This window comes from Drosophila pseudoobscura, chromosome 3 (assembly GCF_009870125.1).
Source record: "Drosophila pseudoobscura strain MV-25-SWS-2005 chromosome 3, UCI_Dpse_MV25, whole genome shotgun sequence".
In the NCBI taxonomy this organism is placed as follows: domain Eukaryota; kingdom Metazoa; phylum Arthropoda; class Insecta; order Diptera; family Drosophilidae; genus Drosophila; species Drosophila pseudoobscura.
In genome coordinates, this window is record NC_046680.1 from 17,974,906 (window position 1) to 17,991,205 (window position 16,300).

Sequence of the window (16,300 nt, forward strand, 5' to 3'; positions counted from 1 at the left end):
AGTAATCATTTTGAGTATCGGTTATAAAAATAGAATATAAAATAAAATAGTAGGCTCCTCAACATTTTTCCTTGAAGGACTAATGAAAAGCATTGATTTATACATCAAGAATATGTTAAAGTGTATGGTAATACACCTCTTGGTTCATGAGATATTCAATTTAACTTTTATTCATTGAAGAAGTTTTTCCGACAAAAATATGAATTTTAGTGTATTTCCAAGTTGCCATAAAATATAGCTTTAATGCCATTTTGCTAAAACCGGAAAACAATTATCCTCTTGCCATTTTCCATTAACATTATAAACATACTATAAGTGCTACATTTAAATAACATTTGTTTAAAAAAACATAAGAACATGATATTAATGCATATTGTATAAACTTCTTTCTTCTTAGAGATGGAGCATTCATGAAAGGGTGAAATATGCTTTAACCACCGCACGGTTGATGCCGTAGGCCAGAAAGTGCAACTCGACCATGTAATCGCCCTCGGGAAATGTCAGTGTTTTTGAGAATCGGTTATTAACCTGCTCGGTGGTAAGCTTATCCAATATTAGATCATGCTATAAAATATACATAAATATTTACATCATCAAAGAATCATCTCTTTACTTACATCGAAGGGACATGAATGATTCAAATTTGAATAATCTTTGATGATCTCATAAAAATAACTAGCGACGGGGAAGGATTTTTGATGTTTAAGGTATTTGCAGGCATCCACAGTTAAATTGTAAAGGAATGGTTTATATCCACTGAATCGCTTGTACAGTCCAAGTTTTGTCTGAAATGCAAAAAAATTAAAACAAAATTCGCTCGCTCACCTTTGCATACATACCGAGACATTGGTAACGGGAACTTGAAACAGATTGACTTTCAGCGATGCATATTTGTAGGTCCGGTTCACAGATTTCAGATAACAATATTCAAAATCGGAGAACTCCTTGTCCAAAGAATTGCACTTTACGTTCGTGAACTCCACTCGACAAGCGATCTTCGAGGTGTTGGTAATTGGTCATACAAATAGTTTCCACTTGTGTTAATTTATCCTTACCTCTACGACAAAATGGGATATGACCAGGAGGTACACCAACACATTGAGGGTGGAACACATCACGCACATGAAGCCACGACGACTAAGTTCGATGTAATGCTTTTTTATATACCAATACTATTTTTATAGAAAACTTATTCTTCTTATATTCAATGGTCATTTAAAATCAGATTTTTGTTCAGGTCTACTGATCAAGGGTTATCTCTGGATATCAGCTTTGCATAGAGAGCTCACTGGCTTTAATACCATTTTGCTGAATCGAGATAGCAAGCAATTTCTGACATGGTCCATTGACACTTTAAACAAAAAAACAGCTCCCTCAAATAACGTTTCAAATTTATAGGGTGTTTGAAAAAAACTCTTATTTTCGGACAGATTGTATATAAAATTATAAAATGCACTTCTAACAGTGCGGTATTACAGGAGTATTACTCCAGCTTTTATAGTTTCTGAGAACTAGGCGTCAAACAAGATTGACGGGCGAACGAACAGACAGACATGACTCAATCGACTCGAATATATTCCTTATGGGGCGGAAACGTTTCCTTATTGGCGTTACACATTTTCCGCAAAAATCTTCCAACCATACTATGCACCAGAGCTTGCCAATATTTTAAATAATGCATCCCACATTAGCCAGTCGAATGAATTTCCAGAGAAACCGAAGAAACCTCCTACTAACCGTATAAGCATCATCTCTTTCTAAATTTTACTTTCCCTGCAATTGTTCTCTTGTTACATACGGATTTTCAACGGTTTTTCAAGCATCGATGGCGTTGTCCTTCGCCACTCATCCCAGAAGAATCCCAGCAGTGACTCCCAGCACCAGTCTCGGCCACATTGTCGTCTGCTCTTAAGGCTCCTTACAATTTTATAATTTTTTTTTTCTTCCAAAGAATTGAGTTGAGAAGTAGACTCCAGCAAAGCAATCGCTAAAGACCTGAGGTACCACTGACGGCAGCAAGACGGTATATGTGGGCGCAGGTCTCTACGGCTCTGGCACATACTTCAACCACGAATGCTGGCCAAAGTAGGCAGTTCCTCTCCGGACAGCATTGCCCCGCAGTGTGCCCTTAAGTACTATACTCCATTTTCCATCAACGTGTTTATTTTCAAAAGAAAATTTAAATTTTACGTTGCGTGGATGTGCATGTAAGTGTGACCTAGGGTTTATCGACAAGATGTACGGTCAGACTCTCAGAAAAATACCGAAAACTACGCCACAATTTGAAAATATACCAAGATATACGTATTCGTATTCATATTCCTCGATTTTTATTTTCGGTTAAACATTGCTAGCTAGCTAGGATCCTCAGCCCTGCCCACATAATTTTATCCGGTTATTGAATCAATTTTCTACTTGATTGGCTTGTTTTAAATACTCTTTTTTTACAGGATTGTGACTGAAATAAGGTTTTAGCGAAAAGGGTCAAACAAATAAATTCTTCTTGACTTGTTCTTTTTTTTACCGTCTGGCAGCCCTGCATAGCAAGCAGTGCTGTAAATTGTATTTATTTGAATATTTAAATTAGGCGCCCAAATAGAATGGGGAAAAGTAATGATATAAAACTACGGGCATAAGGAAGAAATCTAAGATTTGTCTTATCCTATGCAATGCTGTTGTTATATATGTATGTGGATAAAATATATGAAATATTATCACATATTTTCAACAATAGCGAAAATATATTTTGTATGTATATTTTTCTGTTTATAACAAGACCTAATATATCAAAAACTGTTTTCTAATATAACCTAAGGTTGTTTTTGGTCCATATAAATAATTTAAAAATCATGAATATCATGATTAAGTTTCTAAAGTGATCTCCGTGATCTAATTCCAATTAAATTGTACTTCCAATTCGCAGATCAGTAGTCAAAGAGTTATAATTGATTCTAAATCATATTCCAAATCATTGTTTTTTCCAAAAATGATTAAATATTTCCTTTCATCAATCTGTTTGGGAAGTTAATTGCCCATCCTTCGCCCCCAGTCGATCATGGCACGCGCCTTTCATCAATGGACAGGACAGTCCTCTACTAAGTGACCCACAGTGAAGTTGTCCTGTTTTGTCCCTTTTTTCCTAGGTTTCCTGGGCCCAGAGTTCAATATCCTTAGAGTGCAGCTAATCTATTTTCGGCCTCGGGCTCTCTGTTCAACGGTAGTCGAGCATGAAAATGCGTAAATTTCCACGAAAAACAGTTCCGTTTTCCTCTGTGGGGGAGTCCCTTTTCAAGTGTTGAGTGCGTGCCATTAGAGGGGGTAGCACGAGCGGCAACAGCTGCAGGATCCGAGCATCGAGGATCAACGGAACAGTTGCGTAAAATGCATTTTAATTTACAGCTACAGCTGCGCGAAATGCAACCATCCCCTACCCTTCCCCTTCCATCGCATCCCTGCCCGAAGTTCTGCTCTAATTTTAGTCAATGCGATCGGCGTGCAGTTCGCGATAGGATCTGGCCGAACTAGCCGCGGACTTTATCGCGTGTGCGGTGTGTCCTTGTGTCGCGTGGACAGGCCCGAAAAACATTACAAATTAGCATACTGATCCTGGTTGCGGGTGCTCCCGAAGCGGGGGTGTCCTGCGACCAGATGTCCTGTATCGCGTGCCCAACCCATCCCCATCCGATCCGACCCCTACCCAGACCATCCCAGGCTTAATTAAGCCTCACATCACATCCCATATGGCCTCCTCGCATCCCTCGCATGCAAATTTTTACCCATTAATCAATTTTGGAATGTAATTTGAATACTCAGGAATTCTGGTATTTCGATTCGGGGGAAAATGGCTGCCTGTCCGATAATATTATTTTCCGGGCTGTCATCACATGAGGGCAGGAACCCAAATGCATCCAGACTAAAACTATAAAAATATATTTAGTTGAAATGCTTTTGGAAATGGAAATATGGAATTTAAAATATTTATATAATAATATCTCTGGGAGGAAAAGCCACAGAAATACGGTGAAGATCAAAGGAAATATACATTATGTCACGATGATTGAAATAGACTTCCAAAAAAATACTCGTAGATGCACCTAAATGGAGATGTTTGGAAAGCCAGAGGGATGAAATATTCAAGTTATAGTCTAACGTGGTCCAGGGGTCTGTCTTTAACTGTTTCTATCCGCAAACCGATTAATAATGGTACATATTTAGTGTATGGTATGGTATATGGATGGTATTATTCCTCACATAAGAGTGGGCCATTCGAATTGGAGTGGAAGATCTTATGTGTTTAAGAAGGCATTATAGAGCTATGATTCTTTATCCATTCATCACGAAGTTTCTTACTATCATCTGTTATTGTATTTTGCCTGAAAATAACTTTAGAATCCTACATCTTTGATCTTCTATATCTTTACTTATGGACTTTACTTATGGAAATTTATGGACGTTCTTTACCACCTATTAGTCCCATAATTCTTAAAACCATCCCAAAGTAACCGCATTTACTGCTGCCTGTCCACCCATAGTACATATCTAAAGAGCTCTCCTAACCCACTGTCTCATATTGCGTTTATCAAAAAGAAAATCTATCTTTTGATGCGATCAGCAACATCATTGTATTGCCTCTCAAATGACTTTAGCAGCGTTTGCCTTCTTCTTTTTTTTTCTTTTAATTGTCTGGGAAAATGCATTTTATCGTCACCCGACAATCTTTAAGCAAGAGACCCGCAACGAAGTGGGACAAGGAGAGGACACAGCGTAAATTTTAACAGTCGAAACAATTACAGAAGTGTCTCCTCCATCTCCATCTCCGTCTCCATCTCCATCACAGGGAGAACTGCTGGCGGTAGTTCCTGTCACCCTCTCACCCTCTAAACGGAGAAATACGTTACAAATCCAACGCTTGGACGACTTGGCCTGGTCAAGTGTTTGTTTTTGTTGCTACCGTCTTTCCCCTGTTGCTGGCCTAAATTTGCGCCGCTTTATGCTCACTGAGTAACGTGTGAATCAAGGAGGGGAGCGCACCTCCAGAAGAGGAAGTGTCCGCCGTCTCCGGCCTGGGTGCAATTTTGATTTTGGCCCCGCAGCGCTGGCATTGTTACGAGCCGGCCACAGGTGAGTGCGTTCTGATGCCTGGATGAGGGCTAGGTAACTGCTAATTGGTAGCAGAGTCCATGGGGGAACTGCAGGTTAAATTGAGGTCCACTTGGGAAGGAGTTTTCCCTTACATTTAAAAGGAACTCTTAGGCCACTTTGCTCGAGAAAGGAAGTAAGTCTAGTCTTAATTTTGCCTGAAGTTTCTAAATGCAGTTGAAGGGGGTCTCCAGCTTGGAAGGCGCCTACCTTTGCATCTAAAATTTAGTCTCATATCTCTTTCGAAGACAAAAACGTAGACCAACTTTCTTTACGATGTCAAAAATCCCACCGAATGCAATCAAAATATTTACGGATGCACTCGAGTGTGAGCGATGGACAGAGGAGAGACGGAGAGAGATATGCACAGTAAGCATTATATCTTCCATTTCCAAATGGAAAGTCCTCTCGAGGTGTGAAAGGACAATGCGGCGCTCCTAGAGAGCTGTCAAAGAAATGCAAATGCTGAAGCATGTACCTGGGTCTGGGCCTGGTCCTTCTAAGAGAAGGGGTTGACACTGGCGGGGCCAAGACAATGCAGGGCACGACAAAATATTTTCAACAATTTCGAGTGTCTTTTGCAGGACCCCGACCCAGGCAGCCAAGATCTTAGATTTATGTATGTAAATGCGAGTCCACCACTCAGACGAGGGCTGAAAGTCGAAATTAAGTTGTAATCTTTGTAATTTTGTCACTCACTTCCCCTCGGGTCCTGCGAAAGGGGTTGACAAGGGGCAGCTGCTCACTCCCCAGACCATCCAATCCTCCTCATACTCATACTCCTATCGTATATGTAGGTCCTTCGTCCTCCCTGTATTTTCCGCATAAAGCGACACATTTGTTTTGTAAATATTGCGTTTGTAATTAATGCGCGAATATCGAGAGAACAGATTCCATTCCTCGTATTCCCTTCTGTCTTTCGGAAAATTTGCATATGATTCTGACGATCGCCAGGACAGGAGGAGTCATTTTTCAATCGGGAGTCATTTTTCATTATACCCGAAAGGGGGTTTTGCTATTCAAATTTTATTCAACATAGATTAATGGGTTCAGCAATTTTGTTTGGGAAAAAGTTGATAATTTATATACCTAGCAAAAAAAAAAGAAGCAAAGAGAGAGAGATATATTGTGCTTTAGGGAAAGTAATAATAAATACAAATACTAAGATATGTTGCGTTCTAATATTAGTTCTTATCACAAATAAATTTATTTACTTTTTCCAAGTATCTGAAACAACCATAAATCATGTGATTTATGCATCTAGTTTTTTATGCGAAGAAAATTCTCTCACTCCCTCCACAGATTCCCTGAGACCTTCGATCATTTGATCAAGCCATCAAGTAATAAACGGATTTTCACCAGTTCCCATTGAGCAATAAATCAACTGAAACTTTTCAGCACTGCATTTGGCACATGCAAAATCATTTTGCAGAAATTTGTAAACATTTTATTACAACTCCAAGGCCCACCCTTCAGCACAGGACAGGGCCTCATCGAACCCTACTTAAGATGCGCTGAACTGCAGCAGACAGAAGACAATGGGAATTCGCAAAATGCAGGACCCAGGACACAGGAGTGTAGATGTTAACCCTTCTGTGGCATCACCAACCCCGACACAAGGATCGCATGAGACGGAGATCCCTGGCTCCGTGCTTTGCATATGTAATGGCTCTGTCTCCAGAGTTCCGTTGCGTGTTATTGCCCATGCCTAATCCCGGCTAATGGGCTTGCTGTGGCCGGGATTTGAATAATGCTCAGTTAACGCTTTAATGTGCTTAGCTCCCGGCGGGTCCCGGTCCGGGTCCGGTCCCAAAAGGAGCAACTAAACGTGTGTTAAACACTTCCTGTCTGGGACGAACCTCTGACTCCGATGCTCACTTTGTGTGCCGCTGCCCCATTCTCTGTTCCCGCTGCAGTTCCGATTTCCCTTCATTTTGGGTTCCATCTTTTTGGCAACATTTTTATTGAGCGCTGCGCGCAACGAATCCATCAATTTTATTGCCAACGCGGAATATTTTTATTTCAGATCAGCGCCAGGCATTGACGACACTTCCTGAAACAAAAGGAGAGATTCCCGGAAAATACGAAAAAATCAAGAAGGAATCGTTACAACTGTCGTAAAGTTTCCGCTGCTGGCAGAGCGACTTTAAGCTGCTTATGCAATGTGCCCAGAAAGAGAGAGAGAGAGAGAGAGAGAGAGAGCAGGAAAAAACTCTTTTGTAGAATGTATTATGTGATGGGCATACAAAGCATTTTGTGGTTTATCCTTTCAGTAATAAAAGTATCCGATTACGGAATGCACTCCGCTGAAACAGTGGGAACCTCGTCCCGTGTCCCGTCCTGTCAGCGCATAGATCAAATGCATAACAGCAGGAGCAGGAACAGGAGCAGGCACAGCTGTGCCAAGTCTCAGTCGCAGTCCCGGGGTCCCTCACTCCTTTTAATTAAAGTTTTAAGCCTTTTAAATGTTGCAGACGGGATAAAACAAGGCGACAAGGGCAAGTTAACTGTCAGTCAAAGCGTTGACATGATATCCCGCCGCAGCCGAGTAAGCCGACACGACTGCCGCTCTGGGCCTGCAATACTGTGAGACGACTCTCAGATGAAACTGTAACTGAAACTAAGTCGAGCAGGAACGAACCGAGCTTCGACAGCAGCTGGTCGGTCCCCTGGGACACAATATTAAGTAAGTTTCTGTTGAGGCTCATCATTATAATGAAGGTGAGGAAAGTTGTGTGGAGTGGGAATCATACTCTAAGAGATGAGCAGCCTCATGGGTAGTCATTAAAGACACAAAACTAGGAGGATACATCTAGCTTCCAGGTGGAATTGCTACTGCAACAACAAAATAACCTAATTTCCAGCCAAAACGTTATTTCTTCAACGACCTTATGCAATCGCAGAAATAATATCATTGAAATGACACTCGGATGAGGAAAGTTATTGACCCGTGCTAGGGCGGGGGGCACTCGAGTGTGTATCGGTTTGGAAAATCCTCGAGTCACATCCTCCGTAAGGAACCCGCTTCTCAAGTGGTTCCCGTTTTAGACAAACCCTTGCCACGGCTGCACATCCAACTGTCGGGGATTACAAGGGGATGAGGATGAGTCGTCGTCGTCGTCGTCAGAGAGAGAGAGTCAGTCCATCAACTATGGAGTTACATGAGCTGTGTCTGCTGGCCAGCTGTGTTGTGTGACTTATTCAAATTGATTTAAAGGGCTTCCTTGGCCCCTTTTGTCTTTGTGTGCCTCTCCAATCACTCATAATGATTATGGTGCCATTGTCTCAAACTCCAGTCCGTTCTGCTCATCCCAAATGATTCAATTAACAGAACAGCTGAAGCTGAAGTTGAAGCTCAGAGGTGGAAGCCGAGGCTGCAACAGAAGCTGGCTGACCAGTGGCTGTTATTTATGTGTCATGTGGGAAAAACAAAAGGGTTCGGGCACCTCACGTCAGAGAATCGGGGAAAAAAGAGCTCCCTTGCGCGATCTGGCATTGAGAACTTTTCCCGATTGCAGGCCCTTTTGTTTTCATAACTTTCGCTGTGGATATTTATGGGAAACCAGAGAGAAAACTCCACGTTCGATGGTCAGCCTGAAGGGGTTGTCCTTGCAGGAGGGAAAAATCTGCCCAGCATCAGGTAGAAATCAGCTTGGACGTTGTATCGAGGCTTTGACCAGGCAAAACTTTATTACAAATCTGTTCCCTTATCCGCTTAGATGCTGTTTGTCGAGCAGGAAACTCGGAGATTTTCTTTACTTAAAATGAAAATTAATTTTGTGGCTTCCCTGTGATTTTCTTGATTTAAAAATAAATGAAATTAAAATTTATTCGATGCCACAATTTTAAGGAAATGTTCTCGGCCAAAGCAAATTGAAACCTGATTCTGATTCTGCTGTCAGCAGAGAAATATCGAGATATTCTTTTACTAAACAAAAATGTGCTGCCAGGATTTGTCTTGTCATGGAATAGAGATTTTCTTTACTTAAATACTGAAGCAAATTGAAAGTTTCCTCAGCAAAAATTTAATGAAGTTCGAAGTGGTTCAATAGACCAAATCAAATGAATATCAAAGAAAATTTTAGGATATGCTTAAACGAAGCTTGTTGTCTTAGGCTTTGTATGGTACTGTTTGCAGCATTAATACCTTTTTGAGTTTACATTCGTATTGTGCACTCTAATGAAACGCCTTACAAGCAGTGCTTCCCATAACAAATTGACTTTTGTCTTTGCCGAAAATCCCCTCGAAATGGCATTAGAATCCTATTAACTAGACGCCGCAAATTCAGATACTTTTGGCCAGCTATTGAAACTGCAAATTAAGCATGGCACATTCAGTTGAGCAAATCAATTAGTCACAATGGCCCACGGACACAGGACAATACAATGGAAAGAGGATAGAGGACAGAGGACAACGAGTACCGGACACAGGGCTAGGGACAGAGCCGTCCCTTAGTCGCGACATTTCTCATTGCTGACTGGGGAATTCCTTGGCTCATTTCTCTTACACATGTACATTCTCGCTGGCATTCCATTCCATGCCATGCCATGCAATGCTACTGCTCTGATGTTGTTCCCTGGACATAAGGGCGTTAATTATCGAGCAGAGCAGACCCTTAATGAATGCACCCGGAGCGAAGCGTCATTTAAATTTGCTTAGTGAGATTGCGTGTGTTTTTTTGGTTTTGTTGTTGCTTGTTTGGTTCTTGGTTTTTGGTGTAGTGCCCCCTGGCTAAACGCTTAGTTAGAAGATGTTCCCCTTCCCTCTGCTTCGCTGTCGCTCCCATTTTACTTTTGCTTCCGCTTCCTGTTTTAGCATTGTCATATCCTTCCAGCAATTAGTGGAGCAACGATAGACGCACAGACAGGAAGTGGTAGCCAGAGCCAGAGCCCTGCCAGACAACAATCAGCAGACATCTCCCATATTTCTTGGACTTACATGAGTCTTGGATTTAATTCGACATTCGGCTTGTGGCTGTGACTCAAATGAAGCAATTTTGTATGGCCATAAAGTGCGATTTCGGTATGCCGTGCCCATCGTGAGAGTATCCGATGATTTTATATCACTTCGAGCAGCTGGCCACCGAATCCCATTATAAAATCGTTTATGGACCCTGACAATTGATTGATATATGGAAGGGAGGGGTGGTGGCTAAAAATTTGGCAAGATTTCCCCTCATATACGTCTCAATTTATGGGGCAGGAGCGGGGCTTGCATCTGCGCAGGCGCAACATGAAAAACCTCTATGCTCAGTCCCTCGGATCTGTCCCTCTCTCTCTGCTCTTTCCAGGATTACCATATGTCTAAAAAGGGTTTATCCTTCCACCAAAAGAATAGTATCATATTACACGAATTCCAATTAAACCGCTTTACCTAATTGCAAAACAGAATTACAAAAGATATTTTAGGAAATCGCCTGCCTAAAAGACACAAACATAAAATTCATGATTGATGCGCTGACAGCACAGACAAAAAAAAAAGAGGAAAAACTCTGGAAAAAATACCCAGAAAAACTTTGGACCTTTGTCAATGAAAGTTTTTTGAGGCAACCACTTTGGGGGTTAATGGGAAAACTCGGCCGCAGCTGCCGAGGAAAACTCTTTGCTGCTGCTGCTGCTGCTGATACTGCCTCTGCTCCTCATATGCAAATCAGAGTAACCGTCAAGCTGCCAGAGCCAGTTCATCATCCTGATGTTCAGCCTTTTGCAATTTGAGTAACCGAGTGACATAATTCCCGACAGCGTGACCAAATTTGATTGATCTGCGCCTCTCCCGGCGATCGGCGAAAGTAGCATCAGATGCGACAGCCATGGCGAATGCCAAAACTGGTACAAGTTCTCGCTTTCTCTTTGTAAAGTATCTGCAGCGCCCTGCAGAAGTGTCAGAATTATTTGGGATTGATCACTCGAGTCCTTAACATGATGTAGAGCGTTGCTTTTTGCATAATTTCGTTTGGGTTTACAAGAGTCTTACAAGGGGATTTATGGGAAAGTGGCAAAGTTATGGGAAAGTTGGGATCATGAGAGGTATCGCATCGTTTTTTCCTGCAAAAGAGTAAGGGGGTAGAAGGCACCTTTATAAGAAAAATATTACAGATAAATAGTAACAGATGATGAGTATGTGCAGTTGTAATAAAATATAAATATTAGTAAGTATTCGAATAGAAATCTATTGAATCGAAAGATCCATTGCCAGATTTCATAGGCAAATAGGGCTATAAGCCTCACAATTAACGAAGGACCTCTTCACCTTCTCCTCCGCCTGCTTTCTCCTGGCTCGACCGCACAATCGACCAGCACATTGACCCACAACAACAGATCAGATCTAAGAGGATTATGCAAGCATTTGCGGACAAATGTCATTAGTCAATGGACCCATATTTGAACTCTGACCAGACACAGAACTAAAGGCAGAGAGAGAGAGCGAGCAGCGTTAAGTGGACAAAATGCCAGCAGAAAATGCGGAAAAATCATGGCAATTTCTCAAGGAAAACCGCAAGTTGAGACAACCCCTAGAGATCGGGGAAAGGCGGCTCGGCAGGGCAGTAGCGAAAGGTATGAAAGAAAGAAAGCCGATGCCTGGCCCAGAACCCAAGCCCCTGCGAGGATTCTTGCGCTCCGCAGGGCAGGGACTACCTACGAGGGAAGGAATTCGCCAGTCGCTTACCCAAAAATGGCATAAACAATCTCATTGTACGCACTCGAACCAAATGATGTGTGAGATATCAATTGTCAAATCGACAATGGAAATTGACAGATCGGTATCTGTATATGTATCTGTAACATTCTGTTCCTAAAGACGGCACCGTAATAAAATTAGAAGTTTATTGATTTGTCTTGACACTTCTGTCTTGGCGGAGGAACGGAAACGAAATACGAAAATGAAAAACTCTGGGACGGGACACTCTGGCACTCTGGGACAGATTGATGTCTGATGCTTTCGCATTATCGATGGGAGTGGCCGTGGCTGCTCCTTTCCTTTCCTATCCCATACCCTTACCCCTTGCTGTTCCCACTCCCTACCTTTGCTACTCCTGATGTTCTATAAAAATTATATGCAATTACATACAAAGAATTCCCGTCGTTCTTGTCCATAAAGTGTACTATTTTATGAGCCCAGTAAATATTTTGATGGCCAAATATCGCTAAAACGAAATTCATTTCCAAAATTTTCGCTGACATTGGGAACATTTGTGATGATGCCTCTGCTTCCGCTTCTGCTTCTGATGACAAATGAATCGAGACTTTCTGCTGGTCCAAGACCATCTTTGACCACGCCCTAATGCTGTCGCTTTCCATCTCAAAGTCATCATTACTGAGATGAGTTGCATTTCCTCGCTAGCCCCGCTGCCTTTGAAGCTCTTCCATGTTTGTACTAATTATTATTAATGCATTTTCAAAACCAAAAAGAAAATGAAAATTGAAATTCGAAAAGGGAAAGGGGAAGCGGAAAACGCTCAATGAATTGTCTGTTTGTGGGCCAGCCTCCAATGCGGGACAGTAGGTTATGGGAACAAACAGTCCAAGTATTGAGAATGAAATCAAATGATGCACAACGTAGAAATAAACATTCGTTGAAAAATGTTTGATATCCTATCTTAAAAAAGGTCTTTGTTCCTTTTTGATTTTCATAATTCGTTAACCTTTTTGTAACTTTCGCGAACTCCTTCTGTGGATCCCGATCCAAAGCAATCTAATTAGCTCTTGCCCTGACAATGCCCTGAGCCAGCTTCGAGAACATCAGCATATATGCACATTGTCAAGTCAAGCTCTCGAGGAAATCCGTTTAATTTCCCCAGCTCCAGTGGCAGTTTTCGTTGCGCCCACATCCAGCAGCTCCTTGAGATGACTCGGAAGGACTCTGAGGACTTTGTGTGCGCGTGAAAGTGAAATCGAGTCAATTGCGGGCGTGTTTTTGTTAGTCTTGCGGTTACTCCTGCCACTACCACTGCCACTGCCACAGCTCCTTGTCCTGTGCCGCCTGCATCACAATTGGTTCAGGTACAAAGTCAAAGATTGCCAAAAGGTGTTGAGAGCTGAGCTGAGCTGTGGCAGGGGCGGGGCAGAGCATATCTGAAGCATTGTCTGCCTGTCCTTGTGCCTGTTTTTGTATGCACAGGTGTCATCCTTCGACACACACCCGCACCGGGAAACCCACACTGAGAGTATAAATTTATCCCGAGCCTCACCGGTGTCGGCACTCGAGAGCAGAGCACGCGCATGCCACCAGAGCCACCAGAGCCACCGGAGGGCAAGTCAGCACTGGAAATCTCTTTTGTTCGGCGCCTAATGAAAGCAAAACGTTCTGAAATATGAATTGAATCTTCTCGAGTGCATTTAATATACATTACGCCCCCTCCCCCCTATCTCAGCCGCTGTCAAGGCCTTTGTGCGGCACCCTCTTCCCTCCACCTTGCCAATATCCTGACGCTCCTTGCCGACAAAGTTGCCAGTAGTTTGCCTTCATTCCGCCATCCTGTTTCATCTTCCGCTTCCGCTGTTTGCCAAAAAAAATGAGTCTGTGAGGGCGTGAGTCATATAATATCCGCTGAAACGTTTAAGAGAGATTAACAAGTGATGACTGATACCCAGACTCTGGCACACGGAGATACCGAGAGCTCTGCCTTATCCCCGGACTTGTGTGCTTTCTATTAAATTAAAAGTGGGAAAATCAAATGGAAGTGCAAAATGGTAGCACTCTGCTGCTTTATGGGGAGACGAGTCTAGATGCGCGGCTTTAAGTGAGTCGAGTCGAGTCCCTTTTTTTTGGAGGATGACTAATAAGCATATGTATAGGATTCTTTGAGGTTGTATGCGATCTATATTTTCCGCTCGTACATCGAAACATAGTAGCCTGTAGTTTTTATTTTGTATTGGCATTAGCCTCAAATTGGCATTACCCTGTTATCCCTCTGTCTAGAAGGTCTACAATAATTCTCAGTAATTTTTGTTATATGTATTTTTAAATTTTTGCTTTAAATCGAAACGAAATCCAAGCAAAGTCAAACAAAATGGACTTGAATTTTCCGTTTGGAACCCCACTCGTGGGCCACATGGACTCTGTGCTGGATCTGAGCTTCAGCAAGGTTTGCGATAGCGGCTTCTACTTGGCCTCCGTCGGACGGGATGGCCAGGGGATTGTACGTCGCGGTGACACTGGAGAAATATTCACAAGCCTCTTGGGCCACCAGAGGGCAGTGCGCGGAGTGTACATGAGTGAGAATGCCACGATTGTGGCGACTGGCAGTGATGATTGCACCGCCCGCATTTGGAGTGTCTCAAGTGGCAATGAACTGGCGAAGTTCCGGCATACCCAGAAGGTGTCAAGTTTGGCGCTGGACACTGGATCGGAGCGCATGCTTACCTGCAGCCAGGAGCGCGAAAGCAATATCTGTTTGTATGACGTGAATCAAAGCAGGGAGGTCCTGTGCGTTTACCAAAAGAAATTAAGAGGTGTGCGCAACGTGATCTTCTGCCGTGACGATCGCTCGTTTCTCGCCTCGTCCTACGACCGCACCATCGAGCTGTGGGACATTTTGAGTGGCCAGAGCAGCCACAAGATCTCGCTGCCCCATCACGCCAAGAGTGTGGAGCTGTGTGCCGATGGGAAGACGGTGACCATCGGCTATGGCGAAAGCGTTGTCTTTTTCGACGCGGATACATTCAGCATACACGGTCATCATAAGATACCGTTCAAGGTGATAGGCGCATCGCTGCATCCACAGAAGAAGAGCTTTGTGTGTGCCAGCTTGGAAGGAAAGATTCTAAAGTTTAATTACGACACAGGCGAGCAAGAAGATCGATTTAGGGCCCACGTGCAAATGGGGCACAACATTAGCGGCATCAAGTACAGTCCCGACGGCGAGATGTATGTCAGCTCGTCGACCGATGGCCAGATCACATTCTGGTCGCAGACATCTGGGAACCAAAATAGTGATGAGGACTCCATTGCTTCGTACAGTTCTGACAGTAGAGACGACTTCCTGGACGAGGGCGATGGATACAGTGAACAAGAAGACTACGATTAGAGCTAAATAGCCAATAATTCAATCCACTACACAACTGTACACCAACCATACCCTGCTGTTGTTGCTGCTGTTCGTTTTGGTTTTCTTTAATGTTATTCTACACTCAATCATCACAAAATACTCTTAAAGGTTCATGCCCTGCAATGCAATGCTGTGGTCTTCTCTATAATAAATTCGTCTGCGTCGCCTGCACTGCGTCGTTGTGATTGGAAACCCCATCCCCATCCCCAATCCCAAACACAATCCTCATCTACCTGCCGGCTAACTATGGGACCTAACATCACTTGATTGTCGCTCTGTCCCGCCGCTCTCTCAACCTGTTTTCGAAAGGATTTCTGTTATTTCTGTTACTTTTATTCCGTGGAGATATCCAAGCGATCGCTGATTGTATCGCTGCTTTATGGCTTTTCTCACCAATCATAGTCATAAATGCGTTTTATTATTATCCGGACGGGCGGGGAGCGTTTGCGTTACCTTTGAGTCCCTTCGGCCCGGCGATGGTTTTATTGGGCCTGGATCCAAAAGTGCGCATCCACTTTTTTGGGGTAGTTGAGCCACAGATAGTCGGGGCAAACAGCGCTAAGCAAAGATACAGAAACCAAAACAGATAGAAAGATTCATTTGCAGCCTCGCCATGGGTGCACTGCTCACACACATAGAAAGTGATCTGCTTTTCTCCTGACCTACGGTATCCCATAGGATTTGACAACTTCTTGACTTTATTCGTTTGTTTGTTTTTCTTTCGTCTGCGTTTTTTCTTGGGTTTGCTCTTCAAATGGTTTTCCATAAATATTTATAATTTCTTGGCTGATAAAACGAGTTCTCCTGGCATCGTGCTGCGCCCAACGAAATTCGAAAACACGTTTTCCACGCGTTTACCAGGAAGAGGAACCTTTTCACACAACCTCCAGGGCATTGGGCTCTGTTTTTCTGTGTGTGTGTGTGTGTGTGTGTGTGTGTGTGTGTGTTTATCCAGTGACTGTTCCAATAAAAGAGTCGTCATGACAGTATCTCCTGCTATTGCCCTCGCTCTCCCTCTCCATCTATGTGGTGAACACAAGTGTCTGTCTGGCTGATTGATGGAATGATTGGATGGGAAGTAGCACAGTAGCCGCAGGATCAGCAAAGGATTA

At 43.0% G+C, this 16,300-nt stretch overlaps 2 protein-coding genes and 1 long non-coding RNA gene across 3 annotated transcripts; 2 read left to right on the forward strand and 1 right to left on the reverse strand.

Moving 5' to 3' along the window:
• Nucleotides 1–188: 188 nt before the first annotated feature.
• Nucleotides 189–1,479, reverse strand: LOC117183751 (uncharacterized). Its single transcript, XM_033378767.1, has 4 exons — nucleotides 1,056–1,479; nucleotides 840–995; nucleotides 618–785; nucleotides 189–564 (listed from the first exon to the last, which is right to left on the reverse strand). The coding sequence occupies exons 1-4, from the start codon at nucleotides 1,122–1,124 to the stop codon at nucleotides 409–411; spliced, it is 549 nt and encodes a 182-aa protein (XP_033234658.1). The 5' UTR covers nucleotides 1,125–1,479; the 3' UTR covers nucleotides 189–408.
• A 7,045-nt stretch (nucleotides 1,480–8,524) lies between these two features.
• On the forward strand, nucleotides 8,525–8,969 carry LOC117183713 (uncharacterized). Its single transcript, XR_004468858.1, has 2 exons — nucleotides 8,525–8,779; nucleotides 8,859–8,969. It is a non-coding gene; the product is annotated as an uncharacterized lncRNA (long non-coding RNA).
• A 5,181-nt stretch (nucleotides 8,970–14,150) lies between these two features.
• LOC117183536 (serine-threonine kinase receptor-associated protein) lies at nucleotides 14,151–15,167 on the forward strand. The gene has a single exon (XM_033377628.1). The coding sequence runs from the start codon at nucleotides 14,151–14,153 to the stop codon at nucleotides 15,165–15,167; it is 1,017 nt and encodes a 338-aa protein (XP_033233519.1).
• Nucleotides 15,168–16,300: the final 1,133 nt, after the last annotated feature.